The sequence below is a fragment of the Neodiprion fabricii genome, chromosome 1, assembly GCF_021155785.1.
Source record: "Neodiprion fabricii isolate iyNeoFabr1 chromosome 1, iyNeoFabr1.1, whole genome shotgun sequence".
NCBI classification, from domain to species: domain Eukaryota; kingdom Metazoa; phylum Arthropoda; class Insecta; order Hymenoptera; family Diprionidae; genus Neodiprion; species Neodiprion fabricii.
The window spans coordinates 24,969,634-24,995,682 of record NC_060239.1 but is presented as its reverse complement, the minus strand read 5'-3'; the positions used below and the strand labels follow the sequence as shown (position 1 = coordinate 24,995,682).

The window sequence follows — 26,049 nt, the reverse complement described above, 5'->3', positions numbered from 1 at the left end:
GAACAAATTCCGATCTCTGTTTTACAACCCTAATCAAGTTGCCAGATATTCCCCCGCAACTATTTGTCCGATGAAATTGTCGAATAATATTATACAGTCTGAAATTTATAAGAGAACTATTAAAACCGTTTGACTAACAAGACGGTATAATTAGGAGGCGAATGACTACGGTAGCGGCCAATTACGCACGATTAAAATTCACTGAGACATTAAAACGCGCGAGTTTTCGTAGGAAGAAGAAATTTCGTATAAGTGTATATTTATGGTTCATAGTTTCCTGATATCTCTCCGGGCATCGCTAATTAGCCGAGGATGGTCTTTCGGCAAACAGTGCTGGCTACTGTCTTAAGAACTCGTAATCAAGATGGTGGGACCAACCGCCCGCGGCCGTCGATTCCGAAACTAATTGCTCCGGCTAATTTATTCTCTGGCATCGAACAGTGCCAGCTATTCTTGCGTACCCGGTAATCCTTGTCTCGAATCTTTTTGAGTACAGGAAACCGCGATAGCCGCGTACGGTGCATAAAATACGCAGGGAGAGTGTGAGAGAGAGTGAGAGAGAGAGAGAGACAAAAGGCAGGAGGAAAGGAGAATAATAAAACAGCAAGTTGGAAGAGAAAGAGAAGATAAAGAGAGAGAGAAACGGATATTACGTGAAAACGTGTAACGCCGGATGTGAATTTCAGATAGTACGTTTTATTAAATAGTATTTCCTTTCTCTATCAATCCGCTATAATATATATATAACAGTCACTCTGTACATTTATACAAAGAAAAAAAGAATTAAAAAAAAAAAACAGAATTCAAGTAAAGAGAAGCAAAATTAAACTATATTTCTTTCATACGTGTTTCGTTTGTGTCTATAATATATAATATTGTGTATACTATAATATGTACAAGAGAAAATAATTTGGCACCAATTTATGTACAATTTTAGTCTCGTTATATAACGTATATCATAATCGTACTCGCGTACTGACGTATACATGCGTAAGACTGAAACTATATATATTTACAACGATTACTATCATTAAATAAGTCTTGATTTACACTTTTTACAAGGTTGAACCCAACCCGTTGGACTTTCTGCTAGATCTCGCGCCCCGAATCGTATATAATCCGGTCGTTCTCTAGGGCCGCAAACAATCTCTCGTTAATCGGAGACACAAAGTTGTTTCAGTATCGGTAGCTTCGATTGTGCCGGAAAGATTGAGGCGAGGCTGATCTTCGTCGGTTGTAATTCCTTAGGTTGCTTCTTACACATAACTGCGCTTGCCGTACATAGCCGTGAACGTAGATTTTCAAACGCGGATCCACCCGAGGATCAGGATCACGTAACGAGGTAATTCATCCAAGAAGTTCAACCCCAGAGACGGGAGAAAATATTTTAAAAGAGAAAGCGGAGAGTTCCTCTAAACTCCGTCCTGCCGAACTCCCGCGTTTATCCCGACCGCCTTACTGCGATATCAGCAGTGAAAAAGCGAAGGAAAAACGGAAGGACATTTTGGTCCTGAAATTGTACCGCGCGGGGCGACGTCACTGCTGCAGGATTCATTCCCTGTGCTGATGCTGGGACATCGAATGGTGTGGCGGCGGTACCTGGTGCATACCGTGGTGCGGAGGACCGCACAAAGATGGCGGTAGCATTCCCACAGGAAAGAGACTCCCGTGTGGCAGAAGGCCAGGGTGACCACCGTAGAGGGCACTGTGGTGTTGCCTCACAGCCGACATCCGGAGCTTCTCTATCTCGGCTTCCTGGAGGCGCTTCGCCTTGGCGCGCCGGTTTTGGAACCAGATCTTGACCTGCAACGAACCGGGAGATTTCTGGGGTTAGACGAGGGGCTGACCTTGAGGGGTGATAAAAGATCTCACCTCCGACGGTGAGAGGGGCCTTTAATCTCGGCCGAGGCGTAATTCGGAGTACGCCTAGATAGGGATCGTCATCCTTACCTGGGTCTCGGTGAGGTGAAGAGACGAGGAGAACTCTGCCCTCTCGGCGATGCTGAGGTACTGCTTCTCCCGAAACTTCTTCTCCAAGGAGAGTAGCTGCTGCGTTGTGAAAGGCGTGCGAGGCTTTCTGTTAGGCTTGTGTTTTCTCAGGTTGCACTTGATCTTAGCCGGCTCCCCGTTTTCTGCAACATATGTTACAAGGAATTGTTGTAAAAAAATTAAATAATACGAATCGAAGGGTGCAATGTCGGGAAGCGAAAATATATACCCCTAATAGGTCCGTTTACCAAACCATATAAAACCGCGCACCGCATCCTACCGAGTTTTTCTTCGCATTGAATAAACAAGAAATCGTTGATACTTTTTATCCCTACCTGCTATACGTATATCGTACATAATTCATAATTTTCCGTTCCCCGGAACCGCAGGCCTCGGCCTCCTGCTACCAAACCGATTAACTTTTTAGTAACGAAACCGCAAATTCCGCCCGAAGTCTCGGTGCGACCGGCGATGATCGACTCGCGACGGCGTGTAAACGGTTCTTATCGTATCCTACGCTGCATCGAGTCTGCAGATCCTTCGTCGCAAAGAACTCGATCCGCCTCCAATACAGATACGTAATGGGCTCGGAACGGATTAGCGTGGGTCAACTCGGTCGTTGTACCGTCCCGTTGAAACGCGTACAATTTATTATATCATAGGTAGTTTATTGTTGCTTTGTACGAAGGCGATGTCGGTGTGCGGGGCACGGCACTTAGTACTAAATTACACGGCACGGGCACGCTCTGTAAGAGTGCAGCGACTGCACTAACGGCAGCTGTAATGTAATTCAGCGTTGCCGTTCATCGAGCGGCGTGGCACGAGACCGTAATTCTGTTTCTCCTCTCGTGTTTTAAGCTCCGCCGATTCCGCGGCTGCTATCGCGGCGAAATCAGCTAATTATTTTCAATACATTCCCAGATTGGAGAGATTAAAAGCCCCGCGAACGTTTTTGGTCAAAGAAATTCCAAATACTTGGGACTAATTGGACCCTTAGCGTGCAGCCTCCGGAACGATACAAAGACCGGTGGCTATATCCGTTGTTATAGCGCGCGAGTCGAGGTGAAATTTGAAATTCAGAAAGGCGATCTCGTCGTTTGTTTGTTCGCCGATTTGGCCGCAGAGCCTTCTTCGGGTTTCGCCTACAAATCTGTCAATTGTTTCGGACAAATCCAGTTGGGCTGCGCCGCAAATCACGTTCCTGATCTCTTAGGCATTCCTCTCCATCGGCCGTAGCTTCCGAGCATCGGGATTGTTTTGAATTGCAATTTCTTACCGTGTGTATAGAATTTCATTCGCCACCCCAACCGTTCGGCAGCTGTTTTCGGGGTGGCGCAGGTTGGCGCGGTGAAAAAACTGGACGAAATTGAGGTGAAACGAAAACGAGAATAATAAGGATGGAAATAAGAAGAGAAGGAACCGAGGAACCAAACAAAAACAGGGGGAGTAAAGGGAAGAATAAGACGAAGGTGTAAAAGTTTGAAGGACTTACGTGTTAGGGCTCTTGCGCCAAGAGGCCGTATTTCAGAGTTATGTGTCTCGCCCGCCCCCCCATTTCGGCCTCCCCCCGTAGCCGCGTAGAACCATGAAAATATCGTCGAGGAATAAAACCGAAATATTATGGTATATCCTCCACCCATTTAGTCCTCGCCTCGCCGCGTTCGCCGCGTACCAAATGAAGAAATTAAACAGACTATTAAATCATTTAACGTTTCGTTACGTAAAATTCGTTGAGTTCCAAACTGCCGTCGGAAACCCGTCATTAGCTCTCGCTACCCGACCATTAGGTAATAACGCAAATCAATTTCCTCTCTTCTCGTTTTCTACACATACGTATAATATGCGTACACCTAGACTTTTCGGTTTCGGTCGCCGTCGTGAGATTTCCTTCGGATCGTGGCATCCATTGTTTCGAGCCTGTTAAATACATCTCTTTTTTAATAAACATTGAGCGACCTGCGATCGTCCACGTGTTTCTTTTGTCCGCACGAAGCGAGAGCTTTCATAATTGGGTGCTTTTATCTGAATCGTAAACAGTTTTTTGTTTTCGTCCTTATCTCATCATTCCTCTTCACCTCCCCGCGCAGAGTTTTGTCGACAAATTAATTACAGCCTCTCTTGTATCAAGAAACTCGAAGCGAAACCCGTTAATCGCCAATGTCTTATCTCTCATCAACCTCGCCCGGGTCGAACCAAATGGAAACACGATCAAAACCGACGTAAACTTAAAGACACAACAACTCTTCGACGACATCTGGCCACTTTTCTGTCATTAAAATCCAGCGACTAACAAGAAGCTGAAGCTACTCGGCTGCCGCGGTCTAACCTAAAAGCGCCTAGCAATATTTCTTCCCGTCGGTCGCAGACGTGTCGTTTCGAGCGTAAGCTTTACTCGCGTCGATCAACGACCACGCTTCAAATGAAAACCCCACCAACTCCACAGGTCAACGAACTATCAACGATCAAGATGGAGCTTTAAGCTTACCGTTCAATGGAGCATGGTGAGAAAAGTGAGCCGGAAAGAAGCTCGCGGCCGCAGCGGCGGATTGGTGGCCGCCCCAAACGGCGGAATGAAGGCTCGGCGGCATGCCGGAAATTGCTCCGAGCGACGGAAACCCGCCAAGATAGGCGGGGGTGGGTCTGACCGGGGTCGGACTCGACGCCTGCTGGAGTTCCTCGACGTCCACGAGGCTGCCCTCGTCCTCGTCCTCCATGTCAAGCTCGGCATCGCCCTCCGAACACGGGGAGCTTCCGCAGGGCGAGCTCTCGACGTAGCTGTCGGTGATTCTGAGGTCCGCCGGGTGCTTCGGCGACATCGAATTCCCGATTTCGGGGGTGCGCTGGTCGCTGCTGGAGAACGCCGGCGATCCGGACAGCCGGAAGTCGACCCCGTGCCGACCCGGTGACCCGGACAGCTCCTGAGCTTCGGGGAACTTTGACGCGGTCCTGAGATCCGAGCCATCCTTCGGCGAGTCCAACCGCATGAAGAGCGTCATTCTTGGATCTGCGGCCGGGTGCTTTGACAGATTGGTAGGAAGTGGGGGCGGCGTCCTGAGGAGGTGCTGGTGGACCGGGGAGCACGAGGTGATCGGTGAGGACCTGGGGGAGCCGGAGGACGCGCTGCTCACTCGCGTCGAGTAGTCCGTGGGCTTTTTGGTGTCGGCGAGTAACGCGGCGACGGAAAAGCTCAGCTGATGAACGGGCCGAGTCGAGGCCTGGGGAGCCTCCGCCCGGTTAGGTGACCCGGGTGTTGTGGTAGGGGGTGTTCCCGGGGAAGTCATTCTTAGTACAGTCATTATCGACGCCCGATTATCGCTGCGGCGGAGATTAAGCTCTCGGTTTCGGAGCCTGGTGCACCGAAGCTTCCTAGCTCGATGCTCCCGTCGACATTTCCCGTTGAGGCTTGGGGGAGGGGGTTGAAGTCGGGATGAGATTCGACGTTTCTCACTCGGGGCGCACTTTGCGGGGATATTTGCTCCGGGTCACAGTTGTTAGGTACCGAACAGTGGGTACTGATCACGGTCACAGGTTTAGGGACACGGTGACCTACCACGAGGTACGCGAACGGCTGATCCAACAGAATCGATGGACCAAATCGCGGCGGCGTAGAAACTGCGGAAAGATCTTTACGAGGCGAGCTCTGACAGTGGACTGACGACGAGGAAGCCTGACCACCGGGACTCCGGTTTGCCTTTTTCGCTTTTCCTTCGAGGAGAGCGCGAATGGTGGGGGGTAGAATCGAAGAGGAAACCGCGGCAAGGCGGAGCTGCCCGTTGAGGGACGGTCCCGCAGACTCCGCCCACCAGAAATCGAGTTTCCGTTGCCAGCTCGGGTAACCGGGGGTGAATTTTTATAAAGAGTCACCGGAGTGAACGCGGGGATTGACGGAGCGTCTGGTAGGGATGCGAGAGTAGAACCGCGAAGCGATCCAATCGGGTGAGGTGCTCTCGCTGCCGAGACGGTAATGAGTGTAATTGACCAATTAGAGCCGCGAAGTACGGCAAAAAATATCCTCTCAGACCCTCACTGATTATCATATTCAATTACTTTCCTTCCTACAGAGAAATGTCGCCGGTATTATAGTATACGTTTATTGATTAAACTGACTAGCACCGAACCGATATCTTGTCAATTTATTTCACTACTTATTTTCGCTGTAACCGCACGTACAATTTATTACCCGTAAAGGCTACGCGGTATATACCAACATTCACCGACTTTCCATTAACGATTTTCTCTCTTAACAATATGTATATATGCACATTCAACGACCACTTACAGCAATGCTGGAACGTGCAAGGTTCTCGCTTTGAACTACGGTACAAGTTACTCACGGGCTACGGTTTTCACACTGCAATTAGCCGCACCGATAACAAGTGTACCTATATTGAAAAGACACGGTCGCTGCGAAGGGTGGTTGGTGCGATAAGACTTACCGGTATTGCATTGTCTGCCACTTGCAATGCTTCGCGAAACGCATTTTCACTTATATATTCTTAGCTGACCCAATTAAATTAATAATATCCAGTCCCATTTTGTAGCTTCGAATACAGCTACCGCTTGAAGTTCAGTGGCACAATCCCATGTTGTTCTTACCATCGTTACGTTCGTGAGTAGGTGACGCTTGTGTCACAGATAATTTTCTCACACAAGCAAACAAGCTCAATCATTAACTCGATTGCTAATTGCAGCTGTGCATCGTTCGACTACTTCAAAACTCGTTTCACGTATATCGTATAAGTGAAAACCGAATGTTACATCAGACGCAAAAAACTCGCTAAAAATCCATACTTGTAATATCATTCAATGTGCAATGGACAGAATTTTCAAGCAACCGTTTCAATATTGGCATCTTTGTCACCGAATTTGATGCAACACTTTCTGCGAGCTGCGGTATCAGACACGGTTTGATTTGTACCTTCGATTCAACGGTGGAACGGCATCGAAGTAGGTACCTTGGGATGTTTAATCGAGATTCTATCCCGTGAAAAATGACCAGGAGGGTGACAGTTGTGCAGTGTGTAAATTATTCCGTGTTCATTTTTGTTCGGTTCTGGATTCGAGAATATGGTCCTCGTTTGTTCGGAGGCTGCGGGCAGATCGCATCGTTCTTCACATCCGTCATGTTTATGGGGCGTCGTGACGTCACATCGCGGCCCGGCGATAAACAAAAACAAACGAGCGTCGATAGCACGGCGCGATAAAGCGCGCGATGAAAACCAGCTAACACGTTGAATTGAATATTACATCGTCGCTTAGCCAGATCTTCGAGCAGTATGTTAATGGCACTTGGATCCGCATACAAAATGAAACGCTTGAGCGCTTCGCCCCGGCGAATAACCAAGCGCACTCCTTTGGAGAAGGCGGTAAATGTTGAATTGCCAAGCCGAGTTGGCATCGAGGGATACGTGATACACGAGTCGCCATTTTTTATTTTTCGCAAAAGGTGTTCGCTCGCTTATATTTTCGCCATTTTTTACCGTTGCCTTTTTCCTCTCTCTCTTTCTCTCTTTGTCTCTCTCTCTCTTTCTCTTACGTTGCGGTGCACGAATCAAGAAACGTGCAACGAACGAGATTATTTCACGGTGATAATCACTTGTAGTAACTAATTAACCGAGTCTACCGTCGGAGGTTACGTGCTGTGGCAATATGAAATACTTGCATGTAAAATGTCAGAGATGACGAGATCTGCAATATCCGAGGAAAATTCTGTTCTTCAATTTATTTGTGTATACCTGTTCCCGTTTTATCACCCAGGTTTTTTTTTTTTTCTCACCAAGGTAAAAGACTGGAAGTTGTACCTGCAGGCGGATTAATTGAAAAACAAAAACTGCACAGGAGATGCGATACAAGACACACGGTGAGAAGCAAAATAAGCAAAAAGGAACTCGAGCAGACGAACAAGCCGGAGGCTGAGGTGGCTGGGTGCAGGAGCTGGGTGCGGAGTGTAAACGTTTGTGTTCTGTTTAACAGGATATAATTAAGTTGGCACTGAGCGTCGGGACTCGTTAGGAGATTTTAAGAGGCTTTTTATTAGTCCTCCAAATTTTTTTCTCACTCCCCGAACCGTGCTCCGTTCCCTCTCGTTCTCTTCGTCGTCCCGATCCTTGTCACGGACATGGCAGCGGTACTCGTCCTTTCTCGGCAGATATTTCGCTGCATAATATCCGCGCCCGTATTATACCTATGTGAATAATTAAATGTAAACACGGTTCGAAGGAGACGACAGACGCGCCCGTTGCCTTAAGGAGAGGGTTGGACTCAGGTACAGGCTGAGAAAGGAGACGTTAAATAGATAGGAAAGCTTCGCTCCGGGGATGCTCGCGTAATGAGGACCACCCGCTACTAACACGCGTCTACCAGCCGCGGCTTCGATGGTAACACCGAATTTCATCTGGAATTTTTTGAGTGATTTCAGGATTTCCTCTCGCGCAATTCAGTCGAAGCTCGTGCTTCGATTCTTTTCTTTGCTTTTTTCTCTCTATTTTTCCTCGTTCAGCTGGAATATTTTACACGCGCGAACGTCTGCGTGCCGCAGTTGCATCCGGATAACAGCTACCGTTTTGATCTGTTCAATTTATTCGCCATGTTGTTGTTGTTGGTTTTTATCCTCATTCGTCAAGCGCGCAACTTCCACCCTCGTCCGGAACGTAAAGAGATAATTTCTCGTGGGCGTGTATAACCGGAAGCTGGTAAGACTAAGCCAACAAGACGTCGAGTTTGAACAAATGGAGGTCGGGGCAGACGGATAACGAGTAATGATCTTGGTCGAGTGTCTTTTGTTTGAGCTGGCCACTCAGGGTCCGTTTGTTTTCTTCGCCCTCTGTCTTAGCGTTTGTTAATTTCTCGGTGCGCCGCAAACACTGAATTTATTTTCTTTCATTTCATTTTCTTCCTTCTTTTCGTTTCGTTTCCTTTTCTTCTTTCATTCACGGCAGTCGAGTAATGAACGCGGAGTGAACGAAACGCGACGATCCCCTTCCCTCTCTCTCTCTTTCTCTCTCGAGCAAAATCACGCGAGCAAAAGGACCGACTTAATAATCCGGCGACCAAGCGCGTTAACCGGAGGTCTAAATTGATCCCTAAAATAAATGCCAGGCCAGAAACTCTGGAGGAATGGGGGTGGGGGTGTGTGCTTTGCGCAGGTGATACGGCAAACCGCGTCATGCCGCGCACGATGTTCCGTTAATTATCAGCATGGTGGCGTACGTGGTGGTACATCGAGCGCGAAACCGGCATCTCTCTTTCGGCCTACTGAAATTCAAGTCAAATTGTCGTTAAAATTACAAACACGGTGGTCTACATCCCTCTTGCTGGCTGTCGTCCGCAAAATTAGATCGGCTATTCTAAGCCAACTCTCCTGACGCAGTTGCGCGTTCCAGTTGACGTCGCGGCGAAGAAAGATGTACTTTTTGCACTCTTTTAGTCACCCGAAGATTGATCGGTCTTCGAAGTCTGTTTATAAATTTATCAATTTTATTTATACGTACCGTCAATTTAGAATTAATAGCCAATTTTATGGTCGATCAAACCGACACTGAACCGGTCGTATCAAGAGCGTCAGTCTTTTTTTTGTCAATTTCAAGCACGATGTTCTGCACTTTCCTTTCTGATGCAGTCAGAAAACCCCCATTCTCCGGGCCACCAATCATTCCTAGAGAAATGTATAGTATTTTCAGTTTTGTAGAGGGTATATATGAACGCTCATAAAAAATTTCTTCAAATCACTATCAGTGGTTGACAGATAAACTGAACATTTTGTAAGCCCTGGCGTTTTTTTTTTTTCTCTCTTCAATAAATTGGCAATCATTTTCAGGCGTCGTCGGTAGGATAAACTGCTTTGGTACAGTGTATAGCGTCAATGTTAAATAATGTTCCCTCAAATTGATAATTTTCCGTCAAGCAATTATGACCGTTGACTTTTGAGCTTTACGAGCACTGGTGCCATTCTGGTGTAGTTGGTGAGTGTAGAACAGCTATTACAAGGTCAGATTTGCGATTAAATATTTGAACCGTGCTAGAGACTCGAAATGACTGGCGGGATGCTCGTAAAAATTCATTTAAGACGATAGCGATTGTTGGTAATAAAGATAAATGAGGTCGAGCACTAGCCGAAAGACGTTTGAGGTTAAGCGAGCATTCGTCTTATTGTTAGCTGCAGGATCCCAGTTTTTCAATAACAGTCAGTGCTTCTGATTACATTCTTTTACTGCTTTAACTTTCCGTTCTTCACATCACGCGCGCAACGCGTCTATAATGGTTTATCTCTGCGTTTTTACTCGGTTCTTTCAAAGAATCCTGCTCAACAGTATTACGCGTTGTAAATCACTCTCCTGCGATACTCCGTACACAACAAAACGAAGCTTGCGACCAAACGATCTCTGAACTCTCGGCGATCCTGGTTTGAAGGGTCGAAGGGTGACGACCTCGATACCGCTAAGAATGACGCGGTAACTTTACACGGACAATGTCTTCATTCTGCTCGTTTACTCCGCTTTATTCGTAACGCGAGTGTCGAGAAGTTCTTCTCTTCCGCATCGCGAAAGTTTCGAGCATCACCGATGAGAAGAAAAATTGTTTCCTTACTTGCGACATTTTTAAATAACTATTGATAGCAGTTTGACCTTTCAACCAGCCCCGGAAGCCATTCAACCGGGGACTTTTGGTGAACATAAAATTCCCCCAACGAAGCTTCTGATTCGCAATATTTTTTATTATCAGAAAAAAATTGAACAAGTTATGATGCCGCAATTGAACTCAACGGAAACGTAACGGTTTCGGACCTTTAGCTCTCACAATCACTTTTTTTCTCGTATACCGAGACGTAACAGAATCGCGTTTTCGTTGTTCAATTGGCGATAATTCCCCAGCCTGTAGAAAAAAAATAAAATAAAATAAAAAACAGTACCTTTTTACGGTGGTGGAGAGACGTAGGAATATTGATAGGTTTAGTTTGATTTGAGTTTGAAATATATTTGAAGAAGAACCGATCGGTTCGTTTCGGATATCCTATTAAAATCACGGGTAGTCTAAATTGGGTTGCGCAGAGGGCGTAGGTAGGTTCGATACGCCGTTGAGGTTCGATCATTTATCGAGAACGTCACAAAGCCGATCGTCTTTTATTTTCCCCGTTTGTCAATCTCTCAGTCCCAGCATCCCGGCAGAGAGATGCTCGTTTGTTTCGGCTTCAGATGCGATTTCGTTTCCTGCTTTTTGCGAATCTCTCCCTCCCTCCGAACCCCCCGCGCTTGTTCGCCGAACCAATAATTGAATATCGGAGGGTTACAAAAAACCCTCTGGGTGTATGATACACGTATTACGTTGGAGGCGCACGGGTGTGCGTTCCTGGGTGAAGGGGGGGAAAATCGATATTTTAATTGGACAGAATAATTGGAACGTGGACGAACCGAAGATGGTAATCTACTCTCTTTGTGTGCCCCGTTTTCACGTCTCTCTCTCCCCCATCCCCGGCATCCACCCCCGCATTGCTTACGTGTATTTACGCTTAAAACACGAATGCGTGTTCCACATAATGTCCGATAATTTCATAATGTTTTCAGTTAATTAAATTTAATTTTCTCTAAGCGGCTCTCTGTCGTCTTTCCTCATTCGACGGCGAATCAATTGACCCTTGAACAGTTCCGACGAACGCTAAATACCGGACAAAACATTCACCGGGAGTTCGTAATTAGGATTCAGTCGGAAAACCGCTGTACATATAATACCGAGACAGGCTTATAACATCAAAAACCAAAGAAAATCCTCGAATAATTGGCTTAATGTTCAAATAAGACATATATATATATATACATACATATACCCACAGCCGTATAATTCTCCAACAGCATGCAGGCAGCAGCCATTTCCCCGCCATACGCACGCGAAATCCGCAAATGCAGCGTTTATATTTCGCGATAGTTCGTGCGGTTAACGACGAATCTAGTTAGCGAAAACCGGTTAAGATAGGTCTGCGGCGCTTTGCGAGGAAGGAGAAAAAAAAAAAAAAAAAGCTTGGCAAGAAGAATACCGGGTGATTCGGTGCTGCGGGGGGTGAAGAAGGGGGGGGGGGGGGCGGAGAACATGCGTCGCCGCGCGTAGTCCTGCATTCGTGGCCAATTATCGAGATACACAAATATTTTCGCTCCGATTTCACCCCACATGAAACGAAGCGTCCCGAAAGATTTGAAAAGGGTCCCTGGGCGCTTCAGTCGACACCTACACACGTGCTCGCCATCCGCTGGTTAAGCGACGACTCGACAGCCAGACCCTCGGGCCCTTGGCAGGAGCTGCTGCACGCATTTCGAAGACGAAGTGCAGTAGAAATCTTTGCTGTGGTTAGCCCTCTACTCCTCTTCCACCTCTTCTTCCTCCTCCTCCTCCTCATCCCAGCTCGTTCCTTTTTCTTTTCTCGCCCTCTAGTAGCTGCGGGGTTTTGTGCTTCTCTAATAGTTCATTTGTTTCGAGTATGCGGTTACTGCTTCCGGTCTTAAAACTACTCAGAAACACGTACCGGGCAGTAATTAGCTCTCGGCGTTGCTCCGAGAGATCGGGCTTCCGTTCGGAGAGGATACTCCTAGACTCGCGCCGTCTTCGGGTGGCGCCTTGCTCGCTTTTCGTGTCTCGTTAAAATTGACCCACGCGAATACATCTCAGACTATACCGTATGCGTTCACCGCACACCCTTAGAGTTCGTTGCAAGGCGTTACACAAATATCGAAGTGTGCGGATTGGGTCAATGAGCCTCGTGTTCTGGGTCACCTAATTGGGTTCCGTTTATCACAATTCTCGAGCCGTTTTTCTAATTAGGATATCCGATTTTGTTGGGACTTGTTCTTTTTTTCTTCTACTTTCTCACCAGTTTTTCCGCACCGAAAAAAGGAACACTGTTTTAGTGTAATAAGAATTTAATTGCGATCTAAAGAAGGACAGAAGGAAAAAAAAATCATACATAGTATTGAAGTTCGAAACCAAAGTTTGGATGTTCAGATGTTCGGATCTTTGGATGTTCAGAAAGTGACGTCACCCAAAATTTTTTTTCTTTTGACGTCATCGATCTATAGTAATCGTCGACGCAGAAAATCAGCCGAATTCCTCAGTCTGGAAACAACAGCGCGGTAGAGTGGATGTATGAGAATTGCGCTCCGCAGATTTCGAGTAGCGGGCTCTCTACTTCCTGGATCCTGCGCTCCCGGTTCGCTTCCTGGTGAAACTCGATTTGCAGGACAAGCGCTCCGTGCTTCCTACGCTCCAGGTACGCTACCTGGTGAAACTCGACTTCCGGGACAAGCGCTCCGTAGTTTCTGCGCTCAAGGTCCACTACTTGGTGGAATTCGACTTCCAGGACAAACGCTTCGTGGTTTCTGCGGAGCAGGTACACTACCTGGTTGAATTCGGCTTCCAGGACAAGCGCTCCGTAGTTCTGGCTATCCAGGTCCTTGACCTGGCGACTTTTGACCTTCAGGAATAATTTTCTGTAATTCTGGCTGTCTAGGTCCTCCACCTGGTGGATCTTGACATCCAGGAAAAGCGCTCCGTAGTTCTGGCTGTCCAGGTTCTTAACCTGGTAACTTTTGACCAATCGCTGTGTAGTTTCTGCGCTCCAGGTCCGCTTCGTGGTGAAACTCGATTTCCAGAACAAACGCTCCGTAGTTCTGGCTGTCCAGGTCCTTGACTTTTGACTTTCAGGACTAATTTTCAAGTGTACAATCTTGATTATTGAAAACGTTATGTCTTGTACTATCAAACCAATATGCATGCTTCAGATAACATTTTGAATCGGAAAAGAAACCGAACGACCAGGATCAACAAATTGCAATTGGTGAGTAGTTGACATAGTTATGCATAGGAATACATGACAATAACGTCTTTCAATTAGAGCTAAAATTGCTGTACGTCGTGTTTCAAATCTGTCAGCACTTGGCTGATTGTTCTGTGGTATTTTTTGACGAAATTTATTGTCATAAAATCACAATACGTTATACTTACATGCATGTGTAAACGTGATTTGTAACATTTTATAGGAAAAATCTTACGGGCAGATTCGGTTTGCGTCACATGCACAACGACAGTGTTCATTCTATATACTGTGAAGGAAATACCAGACCTTTTTGGGGACTCCATCGTGCCCTAGTCTCTCCTATAACTATGTCATATGGTAAAATACTGACAACTAGTAAGCGAGTGCACGAGCACAAAAACCAGTTACACTAGGCATCCGACCCCGAGCAAGCTTTAGCGAACGAGGGTTTTAAAGCTGGTTACTTTTAATCATGCAACCACCCTGCAGAGTTGAATAAAATCTGGGAGGAAGTTGAGAAATTCATTTGCAAATCTGGAATTTAAATGTTGATTTAACGTATGTAGTTGAATGAACGAGTGATGTCGTTTCTTAACCGTTAATTAGCGCGAGTGCTTGCACGACATTTTTTTTCATTTTACACCGACACCTATTCAATCCCATTGAAACAGGAATTGCAGGTGAGCTATATTCCGACGGCGTAAACGAATACAGAAAGCAGCGTATGTAAACTTTCGCGAAGAACTTTGCCCCCATAATATGCGGTATGGTAATGAAACGCAGCGAGGAATCTCGATAAATAAGCTGGAGTCTCAATTAATTCGCGATCGTAAAGCGCGGCAGCGCGCGGCGTCTGGTTTATACAGGCATTAGAGGGGCAGTGGGAGAGAGAGGGAGAGAGACGGAGAGAGAGAGAACGAGACTGCAGGGCTATTCCTATGTAAGTGAAGGCAGTAATTTTCCAGGCATTTAGTGGCCGCGCTCGCTCGGTTCGTTTAAATACAGTATAATCCGTGGCGACGAGCAGAGCGATCAAAACCGGCGATAAATGTATCGTTGTTTTCGAATTAAACGCCGAAAAAGAGAAAAACGGAGAGAGAGAGAGAGAGAGAGAATTAAGGACCCGCCGTCGGCGGAAGTTGGCGCTAAGTGCGCGACACTTTCTCCACACTCTACGTATACAAGCACACCGCACATTTCGGTTTTTTCCTCGCGTCCGCGCCGCGGCGTTTGAAAACCGCCCAAACGCCCCGCAACGCCCATCCTTAAGGGAAATTAATGATTTCCCGAAGCCCTCGAGGCGCGTGAAAATCTCAAGTTCTTCAGCCAGCAGCGGGCAGAAGTAACCGGCGATATTCGACGTCGCGTAGGCGTTGGGAAGATGAAGTGGCTCCACCACCGAGTTGTAAACGGCATTGTTTCATTGTTTGTTTTCCTCCACCTGACTGAATTCTGAAATTAACTGCACGCCAACTCGAGGCGCAAACCGCCATCAACTCTCTCTGACGAAACGATACGACGCCAACTTTGATGCAGTTCGTTAAATTAATTATCATCTCGCGTACGCCGTATGAGGATTACAAGGTACAGTGTCTCTTCTTATGCTGCTGCATGTACGTGGCTGCTGGTATTATACGCGAAAGGAAATTTGTTATTACCGTTTACGCAAATAAACGGTAGCCGAATGTAATAACTATGCGTGATTAAAATTACTTCACCGTTATTATATCGTGAGGTTATTATTATTATTGTTATTATCAATTTGGTTTTGTTTTTTTATCGGTGTACTGGCCAGTTCAGTTAATCACGTACTTTACGACACAATATAAGTCATGTGTTTTGGCCGTAACTAACAATAAAACTCATAATGTTATCGCTGCAACTGTTGACGTAAATTTTGACTCAAATGATTTTCTGCAACTGTGTTACTTCTTTCAGTTTTTTTTTTTTTTTGATGGTAATGAGACACGAGAGTCGTATCTTTTAACATCAATTAAATGCCACGGCCGTAGACTCGTCGGTTTGATCGGGAATGACTTAAAGTTTATTCGTAAAAATATACAAGTAGTTTAAATTGATGTAGACTCGGCGTTGAACGTTGTCTGCGCCGCGCTAATAATCGCCTCCCGATTACTCGATTCGACGAGTTCGAGAAGTTTGGTGATGCAAAAAGTTAACCGAAGCGGTTCGAATTCACAACATTTGTTCGCAACACTCCTGGATGGGTAAAACTGACGTTGCAGCTACTTATCAATTGAAATCAATGAAAATTTGAAGCTTTTGAGTCGAGTTCTGCGATGTGAAAAAAATTGTTCGAGGTAAATCGAAGACTATTTGATCTTTCCCACTCGCCGTTTGAAAACTGTTGTGCATACTCGGTTATGCGGCTTACAGGTTGTGCGAGAATTGATGTACGAGACCTCTTCATCATTTTTAAATAGCAGGCTGTCTAGCGCCAGGAGAAGCAGCAGCGGAGAGTCAGACAGTGGGATATTTTTCGTTGGCTTGCTCGAGGCCGGTCGGTCGGTGTCTATTTGAGTTTTAGACTTACAAAGAATCCTCGGCACTTCGGGGTAGATATGTAAGTGCTCCCCTTAACTCAGGCACTAAGTTTAGCCTCGTCTTAGAGATGAATGGGAATCGCTCGCAGCTCAACCTCGGCTCTCCGTTTTTCTCTCGTTTGAGACCAAGATCAGACACACAAGGCGTTTAACATCTGAGCTATTTAACGCCGAGATTGTCAGGCTCGTTTCATTCGGGGCAAAGCATAGGGGAGGGGTAAAAAAAACAAGAAGAAAAATAAACGTAAAATATCCTCCAAGGAACGAAATGAGAAGGGCGATAAAAGAATCACTCCGAGTATCATTATTGTACACGTGCGAAATTAAACATGCTCCGCAAGTCTGCGGCACAATCAACAACAGCATCTGAGCTTTTCGTACTCTCGAGGTGCGAACCGGGGACTGTATCTGTATTTCTCTCTCTCTCTCTCTTTCTCTCTCTCTCTCTCTCTCTCTCTCTCTCTCTGCGAATGCTGAATGCTTCTGTGTGCGTAGGCAGGGCGTCGGAGACGCAGGGAGCGAAGGAAGGACGTAGAGATTACGCATAAACAGGAGCAGTTAAAGCCGCGTTTAACGACGGGAAGTGTTAGTTGAGAAGAACATGTGTTTCAGGGGTTCGCGCGCATTCGTAATCAATGCTATTAAGTATAAATATATATATATATATATACGTACAGATATACAGATATACACGTTCGCGCGAATATATATATATATATATATACATACAATACGTACACATATCATCACACCTACATACATACACCTACATTTTACTTGAACACGAACAGCGTTTAACTCTCGCCTATATTAGCCAGTCGGTACGTGTATTTTAACCGTCTTGGTAATTATCTCCGCTTTGATTAGTATTACAGGCGGTGAACCCTCTTATACAAGACATGATTATGATATTGAGGTTCAGAGACTTTTCGTGTTATCATTAAATTCTCATGAATTTTTGGTGACAGTTTCTAGAAATTCTGTCCTCGATTTTCACACCTAATCGAAGAATCAGTATCAGACAATTTGAACAACTGTGCAATCCGTGCAAAATTTAATTTCTGCCAGACACCCTTAGCCAGTACGAAACTGCAAACGGAGCAGCGTGAACGGGCATGGGGGAAAAAAAATACGTAGAAAAAGAACGAAAATGAGCGCTGCGCGACAGGCTTTGTTTTTTAAAGTCTGTATTGCTTACAAATGTCGCGCGGTGTAAAAAAGTTAACAGCGTGGTCCTAATGAGTCTGGTTGTTAAAAGATTTCTCTTTTTTTATTCTTCTCGTTTTTTTCTTTTTACCTCTTTCTCTCTCTTTCTCAAACCCTTCCATTAAGCTGACGAATATTGTGGTATATGTGGAATTTTAATGTTTTTGTATTCGTAGAAAAATCCATTTTACCAACCCTTGCACTATTAGCTGACTTACATCGGTACCGTTGTTGTGCAGCGAGAGTTTGCTTCCGTCGGTCCACATAACTAAAGTCCAATTACCGGTGTGTCTTTTTTCTTTGATCCCCGTGACGTCGACGATCCAAAGTTTGGTAAACGAAATCAATTGTCGTCTCTTTAATTGGTCGTTTGAACTATCCCTGAAAAGAATGTTTATTCGAATAAAGAAGCGTTCGGCTTGATCCACGGTAAGCGGGCTGAATGTTGTAGGGAAGTAAGGAGTAAAACAAGAGGTTGAAGTCGTGCCTGCTCACAAAGAGCGTGAGATATTAATCCTCCTTCACGTGACAAGAGTGGCACCACTAATAGACCGCGCGATGCTCATCTGTTTAACTCCTAGTGTAAAAAAAAAAAAAACACGGGAAGAAATAAGGAGAGGGACAGAAAGAGAGAGAGAGAGAGAGAGAGAAAGATGAAAAGATAGAGCGATGCAGGAAAACGAAAAGAGAGAGGGAGAAGGAACGGAGAAGACAGAAGCGAATGGGAAGAGGGGGACGAGAGCCGGGGGATGCCGGGAGCGCACCGCATACCTCTTAATTGGAACGCTTTGCTAAGCTCCAGCTAAGCGATTTGGGCGGATTTCGGAGGAAATGGGCGTTTAAGTGTACGTTAGAGCTATTTACAACACTCGAAATTATTACCGAAGATTCTCTTACGCCCTAACTATACGAGACCGGTTAGCCACCGAGTTAACTCGATCCCTCGGGAATCGGATCCGGATCGTCGATTATCCGATGCATTGTTTTATCGTGAACCGCGCACAGTTCCAATAAGATAAAGCTGTGCTGGGATTCAAGACAAGGGGGGGGGGAATACTCGAGAGAATATCTTTTCCCATTTTTGAAATTCATTGAAAAATAGTTTGCGTATGGAAAGAGTGAATTGAATTGGTGAGTGAATATCGTGGAAACGCGGTCGATAATGAGAGATATTTCACCGCGATTGGAAGTTTATTTGAGATTGTTCGATAATTACGCCGAGTGCAAGGTCTGACCGAGAGATAAAATTTACACACCGGTATGGTTTTCTGTAAAAGTTCCGGTATATTTATTGCCAGCGTTGGTAAGAAATATCTGGTTAATTATAAGTACAAGTTAAAGTCGACGTTTGTGCAACCCGAAGATGACATATTGGTACAGCTCGGCTATGTTTGTGGCTCGAGTTTCACGCGTGACAATATTTAATCCATAGAGTGATATTAATCACCTCGTACCCGTCGCGTATTCCTTAATTTACTAATGATCCATTAGCCTTCGTTAATAGCATACAATATTACACCGCCATATTTCTCTCATTACCGTCGCTTATTATTACACGACGCTCTCTCGTTTCTGCGGAGACGAAGAAGGACCGTACGGTAGGATTGGTGCAATGAAGCCGAGGCTGAATTCCGTTTCGCATACCGGTGTCACGTTCGGAAGTGAATGATACGTAATTTATAACAGGCACAACAGGCAACGGCCGAAATCCCGGCGACTATGAGCCGCGGTGGATGGATGAGCGACCTAAAGGGCAGTAATGGACCCGAGAGGGAGAAACGCTTGAATATCGAACACATGTTTCACTTCCCCTGTATATAAGCGCCTCTTCTCGCCCCAGAATAGACCCCGCAATGAACGCGGAGCGCGTCAAAACCCGCGTACGAAACTCGGCTCTGCGTCTCCGAAGATCCGCTTGATCACTTCGCTCTGCTTCGTGGTCTCCTCCTGTTTTCGTACGTCGGGGTTACGCCTGGTCCAGGGGCGAGAGTGGAGGCGGAGGCGCTAAACGATATCTTCTATTAGGAGGAACGCGTCCCGGCTTCGGGCTGTCTCCTTAATTGACCGGGCGGTTGCACGCTTCGATGTCTCGTCCCTGGAACTTGCGTGGCGGAATGCGGTTGATTTTTTATAAACATCGCTGTCTGGATGGTGGGGAAATTTCTGACGAGATAGATTCAGGATTCGTTAACAACTTTGTCATGAGAGCCTTGGAGTCACCCACTTCGATTTCTCGGAGAGTGATTTTCGTAGGGATCGAAATCCTACTTCACGTTTTCTTTGTTTTACGGTATGATAAAAAAACCCTCAACGTTATTGCTTTTTTTTCTGCGTCAAAATAAAATTCGGCCTTTCCTGCCGATCCATCTACCGTCACCCCAACCTTTGTTTTACTCGATCGCAGATTTTCCACTCGGCGTGTCCGTTGCGGTATTGGAGGGGTGAAAGAAAAGATATGCCTGTAGGAAAGAGGGTGGGTAGTATCGTTTTCCGAAAAGTGTCAGACGCCGAGGAGGGAAGCGAAAGGGAAGGAAGGCACGACACCTTCGGATATATATACCGCAGGGTCAAATTGTCAGCGATTGCTGATCTCAAGTGCCCGTGGTCCTTTGTCGTGCGGTCGGAGCAGCTGCCGGGCCTCGGGATGCTTAAATCGCAATTATACCGGCAGCCGCTCCGAAGAACTGATCCTGAGAAGATGTTTTCTGCCGTTTTGGCCAAAAACTGATCCCTCATCGGGGACAATGGCTAGCTTCGCGCCCAGGCAACAGCCCCCAAAATTGCAGTATTGTCGGAGGCGTGAGCCGGAGCCCTTCGAGTGTCGCTTTCCAAGCCATTCATCAGCTCCCGCCTCGAAGAATGCCTCGGTACGCGCCACGGAGTGCGAGTATATTACACAGTCGAGGCCCGGTTGTAAAATATAAAGCTTCAATAGCAAATTCATTGTCAGCTTATTTCACGGGCACAATTCAAAGTTGTTTAAATCCTCTTCAAACCGAGAATATGGTTCGGGTATCGCTTGCCTTCGAATGGTTCCAATTGTCGACTGTTTCAAAAGATGTGAAGTGGAACCCTTCGAAGCTAGGTGGTGCCTGGTGCCGAGCACGCTTGTCCTCCGAGGTCCTTCCTTCACTTTGCGAACTTGACTGGAACAGGTCCGAGTCGGGATAATCGGGATTCGCGACTCGAAATACTCCGAAGAAGCGTTTGAATTCAATTTGAAACCAGTGGCTGGATCAGTTTTTCCTCGCATGTGGCTGCAGGATCGTATCCTTCCGCACGGTGTGGAGTGAATTCTTTTGGTTTTCTATGTGTTCACGTGTCGTGGATCGCGAGCGTAGCTCCTTATAGCTAATAAAAACTAATTTATCCCCATAAAAATCGCCTCAATGAGTCAAATTAAGGATACCCTATAAATATAAATTATACTCGGGGTGTCCCCGCTGAAAGTGATATAGAGTTTTGTAATGGTGTCCAACACTCCAACACCTGGCCCTTGGGTCTTTGTGCGCCGCGCGGGCCCAAATGGGACCGGAGCCGTGGTTCTATGAGAGGACCCCATAAACTTACGGGCATTCAACTAAATGGTCCTAAAATACTTTCCAGATCGAGCCAAGGAAATCTTACGAGTGTATATCCACCGCTTCTTGTGAGTCCTCCGTGTCCGTGAAAGATCGTATGTGAAGGATCTTTGTTCGTGTACGCGCGTATTATTGTGTGTATATCTGTTTGAAAACGAGGGACAGGGAGGAAAAGTCGCGTGGGTAACGGCCTGGGTGGGTAGAGAATAAAACTACAGACGAGGATTAATATGCCGGTGATATTCGGATCTAGATTTTTCATAACTCAGCGTAGACGGTGTAATTTCGTGCTTTATTGTGAAGAATTCATAAATTCTCATTTTATTACGATACTAATTTTTGGAATTATCTCCTCGTTCGCCTCCTCGAAGCTAGTAGAGATGACGAGGAGAAAGAAATTGCCATTTGCGCCAGCCGTTCTTCTTCCTTTGACTCGATGTTACACGTTACATGCAGCTACGCGCGTGCATGCGTCGAAAAGAGAATGATTTTGATATTCTTTGCCTCGCGCGCCAAGTCACGGATGAGAGGTTAAAAATTCACGTTCGTAACCGGGCAATAAAACCACCGCGCGTGAACCGCGGTCTATTTTCATTACATCCACTCACACGCAGAAAGAGGTATGACAGATCGCGCCATTAGCAAGTTAGTCAAAGTTACGCGCCTACTTTGCCGGGAGACCAAACGTACCACCGTACACCGACGGGTTCGTGCCAGCGGTTAATTTGAAGCAAATGTCTCTAGGTTAATTCAAGGATACCTAACCGCATTGTGTTAATACCAAAGGATCCGGTGGCTCAGTGGCTGCCGCTCTCCTTGCGAAGAAAGTGCAGCTTATCCGCTGGTATGAACCAGATTACCGGGATTGATTAGGCCGCTTGTGCGCACGGGTTCGTTTCTATAATGCGCCTCAAGTCACGCCGCTCGGTGTATAATTCAATAAAAAAGTCTCCTCCGCGTCGACGATAAGAGAGCCGAGCAGGTATGTAGGCATATCTCGCCCGCACAAAAAGATCCAATAGAATAGCTGAATAAATCGTAGGCAATATTCACGGAGGCAGAAAAATGTTCGGCATTGTTCGAGGTGTCCCATTGAGTTCTGGGTCCCGTGCTCTGCGGTCCGGTACAGCTGCCTCCGAAAATTCATCTCGCGAGAGGTTTTGCTCACCGAGAATAACCGGTCAGACTTCAGTCCAGGATCGGCACGGTGTTTCGGAATTATTGTTTTTTTCACAGAGTGTACACCGAGATCCTAGCTCGTGGAAAGCAAGCGTCAGGCGCGAGTGATGCTTTTGGAAAATTAGTCCTTCGATGAAAAATGTGTCGCATTCTTCTAATCCGCAAAAAAATTGCTCGACAAACTTGAGACTGCGAGACGAAAGCTCAAAGTTGTCGAATGCTCGGTCGGCTCGGTCCGAAGGTTCTCGGAGAGGCTGTACCTGTATACTTTTGAATCCGAGGTGTGACTATGTTTGAATACTCTGTTGATTGGACCATAAACGTGTCTCTTGTACACAAACGCCTTCTTCCATTTCTATTTTTGTTCACGTCATATCCTCTGTGTCTGGATCCTGAGCCCTCCGAAGGGCCACATGAGGCGTTTGATTGGTATAAGTCCGGCTGTAATTCACCATGAATATGCAAGGAGCATCATTCCGGCACCGTAACGTTATACCTCGTCATCGGGCTACGCTGCAACATACTTCTCACATTTTGGCACAACTATCTCTTCACGGGTTTCTCCTCACCGTTGACAACCAAGCGCCTTGTCGATTTACAATCCCGCTGACTTTTTGGTAAAAGGAAAAGTTCTTTTCACTTTTTAACAGAATGTCAACAGCTTTATATGTCTCTGATGTTATTCGACTAATTTGCAAGTAAGACTACGGATACTCGATGAATTAATTACCGTCTCGGTTGAATATGCAAAGGCTTTTTCATCTCGAGCCGACGATGAGCACGTGATTCATGAGAAACACGGTTTGATTCCTCCGATCACTGGTCATCGCTTCAGACCGTTCAATCGTCGAACACCTCTCATGATAACCCAAAGTAACTGTACATCGTTATCACGTTACCACAAAAATCTGAGTTTCTCTGAAAGCACCGGAAGCACCGCAGTGTCGCTTCTCTTTCCACTGTCAGTAGCTTCAACGTGATACGATCGATCAGCATTAGCAGTCTTATAATTTCGAGTAGGAATCGCGTGTCGGAAAGAAGATCCAGCGTCGTCTACCATCGCGAATGCACTTAATTTTACCGAAGGCATGAATCGACGGCCGGTTTGCGGACTCTGTAGCGTGACGTGGCGATGATAGGGTGTAATTAAGGATCGCACACACGTTCGGAGACGATTTCCTAGCGGTCCATTCATCTGGGATATAATTTGGAGTCATTGTACGATCATTGCGCGCCAAAGGGTACAACGAGCAGCACAAAGTCGGCCGTACAAGCGGAGCCGAAGACGTGGAGTCGGCTACGTCAGTTAGAAGCTCTCCTTTGCGCTGGTCCACTGCCTTGAATACGAGCTCCAGACTCTGTGCTTCTGAGAACCCCAACAATCCGGGCTAATGGGTGGTCTCCATCGCACCGACTTCTCCGTCGCTCTGCAGCCCGGTGCGTGGGGTCTGCTGTGCCTGGCTGTTTTTACGCTCGAAGCTAGTTATCGCGGTTTTATCCCCGATGGATGATTCTTCGATCCTAAAACCGCCGATTGCGAACACCGAAGTTGCGAATATTGCCGGGTAGATTCCTTCATCGAGATTCTAAAACGCTGTCGAGGTTCAACTGTTTCGAGCAATGGAGACGGAAGATGACGGTCAAGTTCCGTTGACGTTGGGAGTCCATAGCTGGGAGATACTCGTTTCTTGCCGTAAAAGATATTCGTATGGTATATGCGATGCTTCGAAATTGTACCGAATTTCACAATACTCACTATTATTAGGGTGTAACATCATCGTTTCAATAATTTTTACCGCTTGCCATGGAATGACTTGACGGGCACTTGACTAATTGCAATGAATTCGTGCAAAGGTAGATTGAGAAAATCGTCAGGATGATTTCGGTTTTCCCGTTGTTGTTAGAACTCTTTAGCTTCTTGGTAGGTGGTTGAAATTGACTGACTTCGGCCGGTGACGCGTGTGTACCATTAGCCACAAAACGCAAACGCAGTGGACGAATCAGGGTGTGAATTGAAAAGAGTCGGGACCGCGGAGGTATGCGGCTCGGAGTAGGTACGTAGCGTGATACTGCACCTCCACACGTGTCTCGCCCACGCATATAACAATTTCTAGATGAGTTAGTGGACCTCGGTGACTCGCGGCCGGTATAAGCGATCCTCCTCGCGATAGTTAGGGTATAATAGCGAGTAAGAGAGACGGGGAACCCGAGTCGATGTACGAGGGAGAGAGGTTCGTTCACCAGTGCGAGTGCGTGATCCGTGCACACGTTAAACGCACACGTGGACGAGGAGAGAAAAGCTATATCCTTTGATATTCAGACGGGCGAGCGTGGAGTGGGAAGAGAAAATAAGACCGCCAAGAATAGGCGACCATTTATAACGGCCCACTAATTTGTAATATATTTACCCGTCCGGTCGGCACCGCGGCTAAGACCAGAGTCCATTAGGCTCCCCGTCAAAGTTACGCCGTATTGATACCGAGACGAGTCTCTGGATTTATGAATTGCCCAAATAATTTATTAAGCGTAATTTTCAATGGGACCCAAATTGAATCTGATTTAAGTACAATGCCGCATTGTCGGTGACGCGGGCACAGAATGGGCCTTGATTCTAAAACGTGGGCCTCGGAGGTGCTAACTCGTTGACTGCGACCGCCCATAAGGACCCGGAGGAATCTGGGCGTGACGTCAGCACTATCGAAAATCAAATGCTTTCTGATTGGACGATACCGTCGACAAAGGAACCGCTGTCTAGCTTCCAAAATTTTCTACGTTTTTACACACTTCTCTCGGATTTCTCATAATCGCTCTCAAATCCTGCAAATTATAGGATCCTGCTGCTGTCGCACGTGTTCTGCTACTCAAACTTTCTACAATGTCTTTTACGTAATTGCAATCGTTCAAACTTCGTCGGTGCGGACTCCAACACCTAATACGTGTAGAAAACGAAACGTCATTCATCTGTGAGAACTTAATATGGATGTTAGTATGAAAACTACTCTTTGTCAGATTAAGAAACCAGAGCTGCTTCAATATCAGGAAATGGAATAACTTCAAAAAATCCCCTCAACGAAACCAAACAATTTTCCTCTTTCTCTCGATTCCAATCCTCTTAGAACCGTGCGATACAGCACGTCGGATTAATTTTATCGAGGCCACTGTCGTGACTCATATACCAGAATCATTAGCCTTGTAGCGCTCACGCACCCCGTTCTGCAAGGGTATATTAGCAAGCTGGCTACATCATGCTAGGCGTATTGTAGATGGTTATAATTTTCTACGCAGTAGTAGCTGGTGTATCTTTCTTTGCTATGCGTATATACGCAAAGATATAATTACGCGTTGATTATTTTTATTCCTCTCAGAATCGTTGGGCGTTCGACACGCAATAGCATCGTCAAGAAGTAAAATGATTGGCAATTTCGTTGATTAAGTAATTCGAATAGAAACCCAGTGATTTTCTAATCAGTTCGCGAAGCAAAAGGGTTCGCCTTAATTTCCCGAATTTATCCTGCGGCGGTATGACGTTCAAAGATTGCGTAGATATTCTAGTAAACTTTCGAGCAACAAAAGAGAGGCGATCCTGCAGTTTATACTCGACCGTTTCATCGGTAAATCCCGCAATTGTGAACCAGTTGGATTTTCGAGATTGAAATAAATAATCCCTTCGATGCTTGGACATTAACGAAGTTAATCCGAACAGCGAATGGATGACTGACGAATACCAATCAAAGCC

General features: G+C 46.1%; 1 protein-coding gene across 1 annotated transcript; it reads right to left on the bottom strand.

Annotated features, from left to right (window-relative positions):
- Positions 1-676: 676 nt before the first annotated feature.
- LOC124188113 (muscle segmentation homeobox-like) lies at positions 677-5,640 on the bottom strand. Its single transcript, XM_046580477.1, has 3 exons — positions 4,475-5,640; positions 1,951-2,132; positions 677-1,803 (listed from the first exon to the last, which is right to left on the bottom strand). Exons 1-3 carry the CDS (start codon positions 5,283-5,285, stop codon positions 1,552-1,554), a joined length of 1,245 nt encoding a protein of 414 aa, XP_046436433.1. The 5' UTR covers positions 5,286-5,640; the 3' UTR covers positions 677-1,551.
- Positions 5,641-26,049: the final 20,409 nt, after the last annotated feature.

Excerpts from the sequence above, each read along its gene's own strand:
- LOC124188113 (XM_046580477.1), bottom strand. The coding sequence starts at position 5,285 with ATGACTGTACTAAGAATGACTTCCCCGGGAACACCCCCTACCACAACA. Across the intron at positions 2,133-4,474 it reads TCACCATGCTCCATTGAACG|AAAACGGGGAGCCGGCTAAG; the intron begins GTAAGCTTAAAG and ends CATATGTTGCAG. Across the intron at positions 1,804-1,950 it reads TTCACCTCACCGAGACCCAG|GTCAAGATCTGGTTCCAAAA; the intron begins GTAAGGATGACG and ends GGTTCGTTGCAG.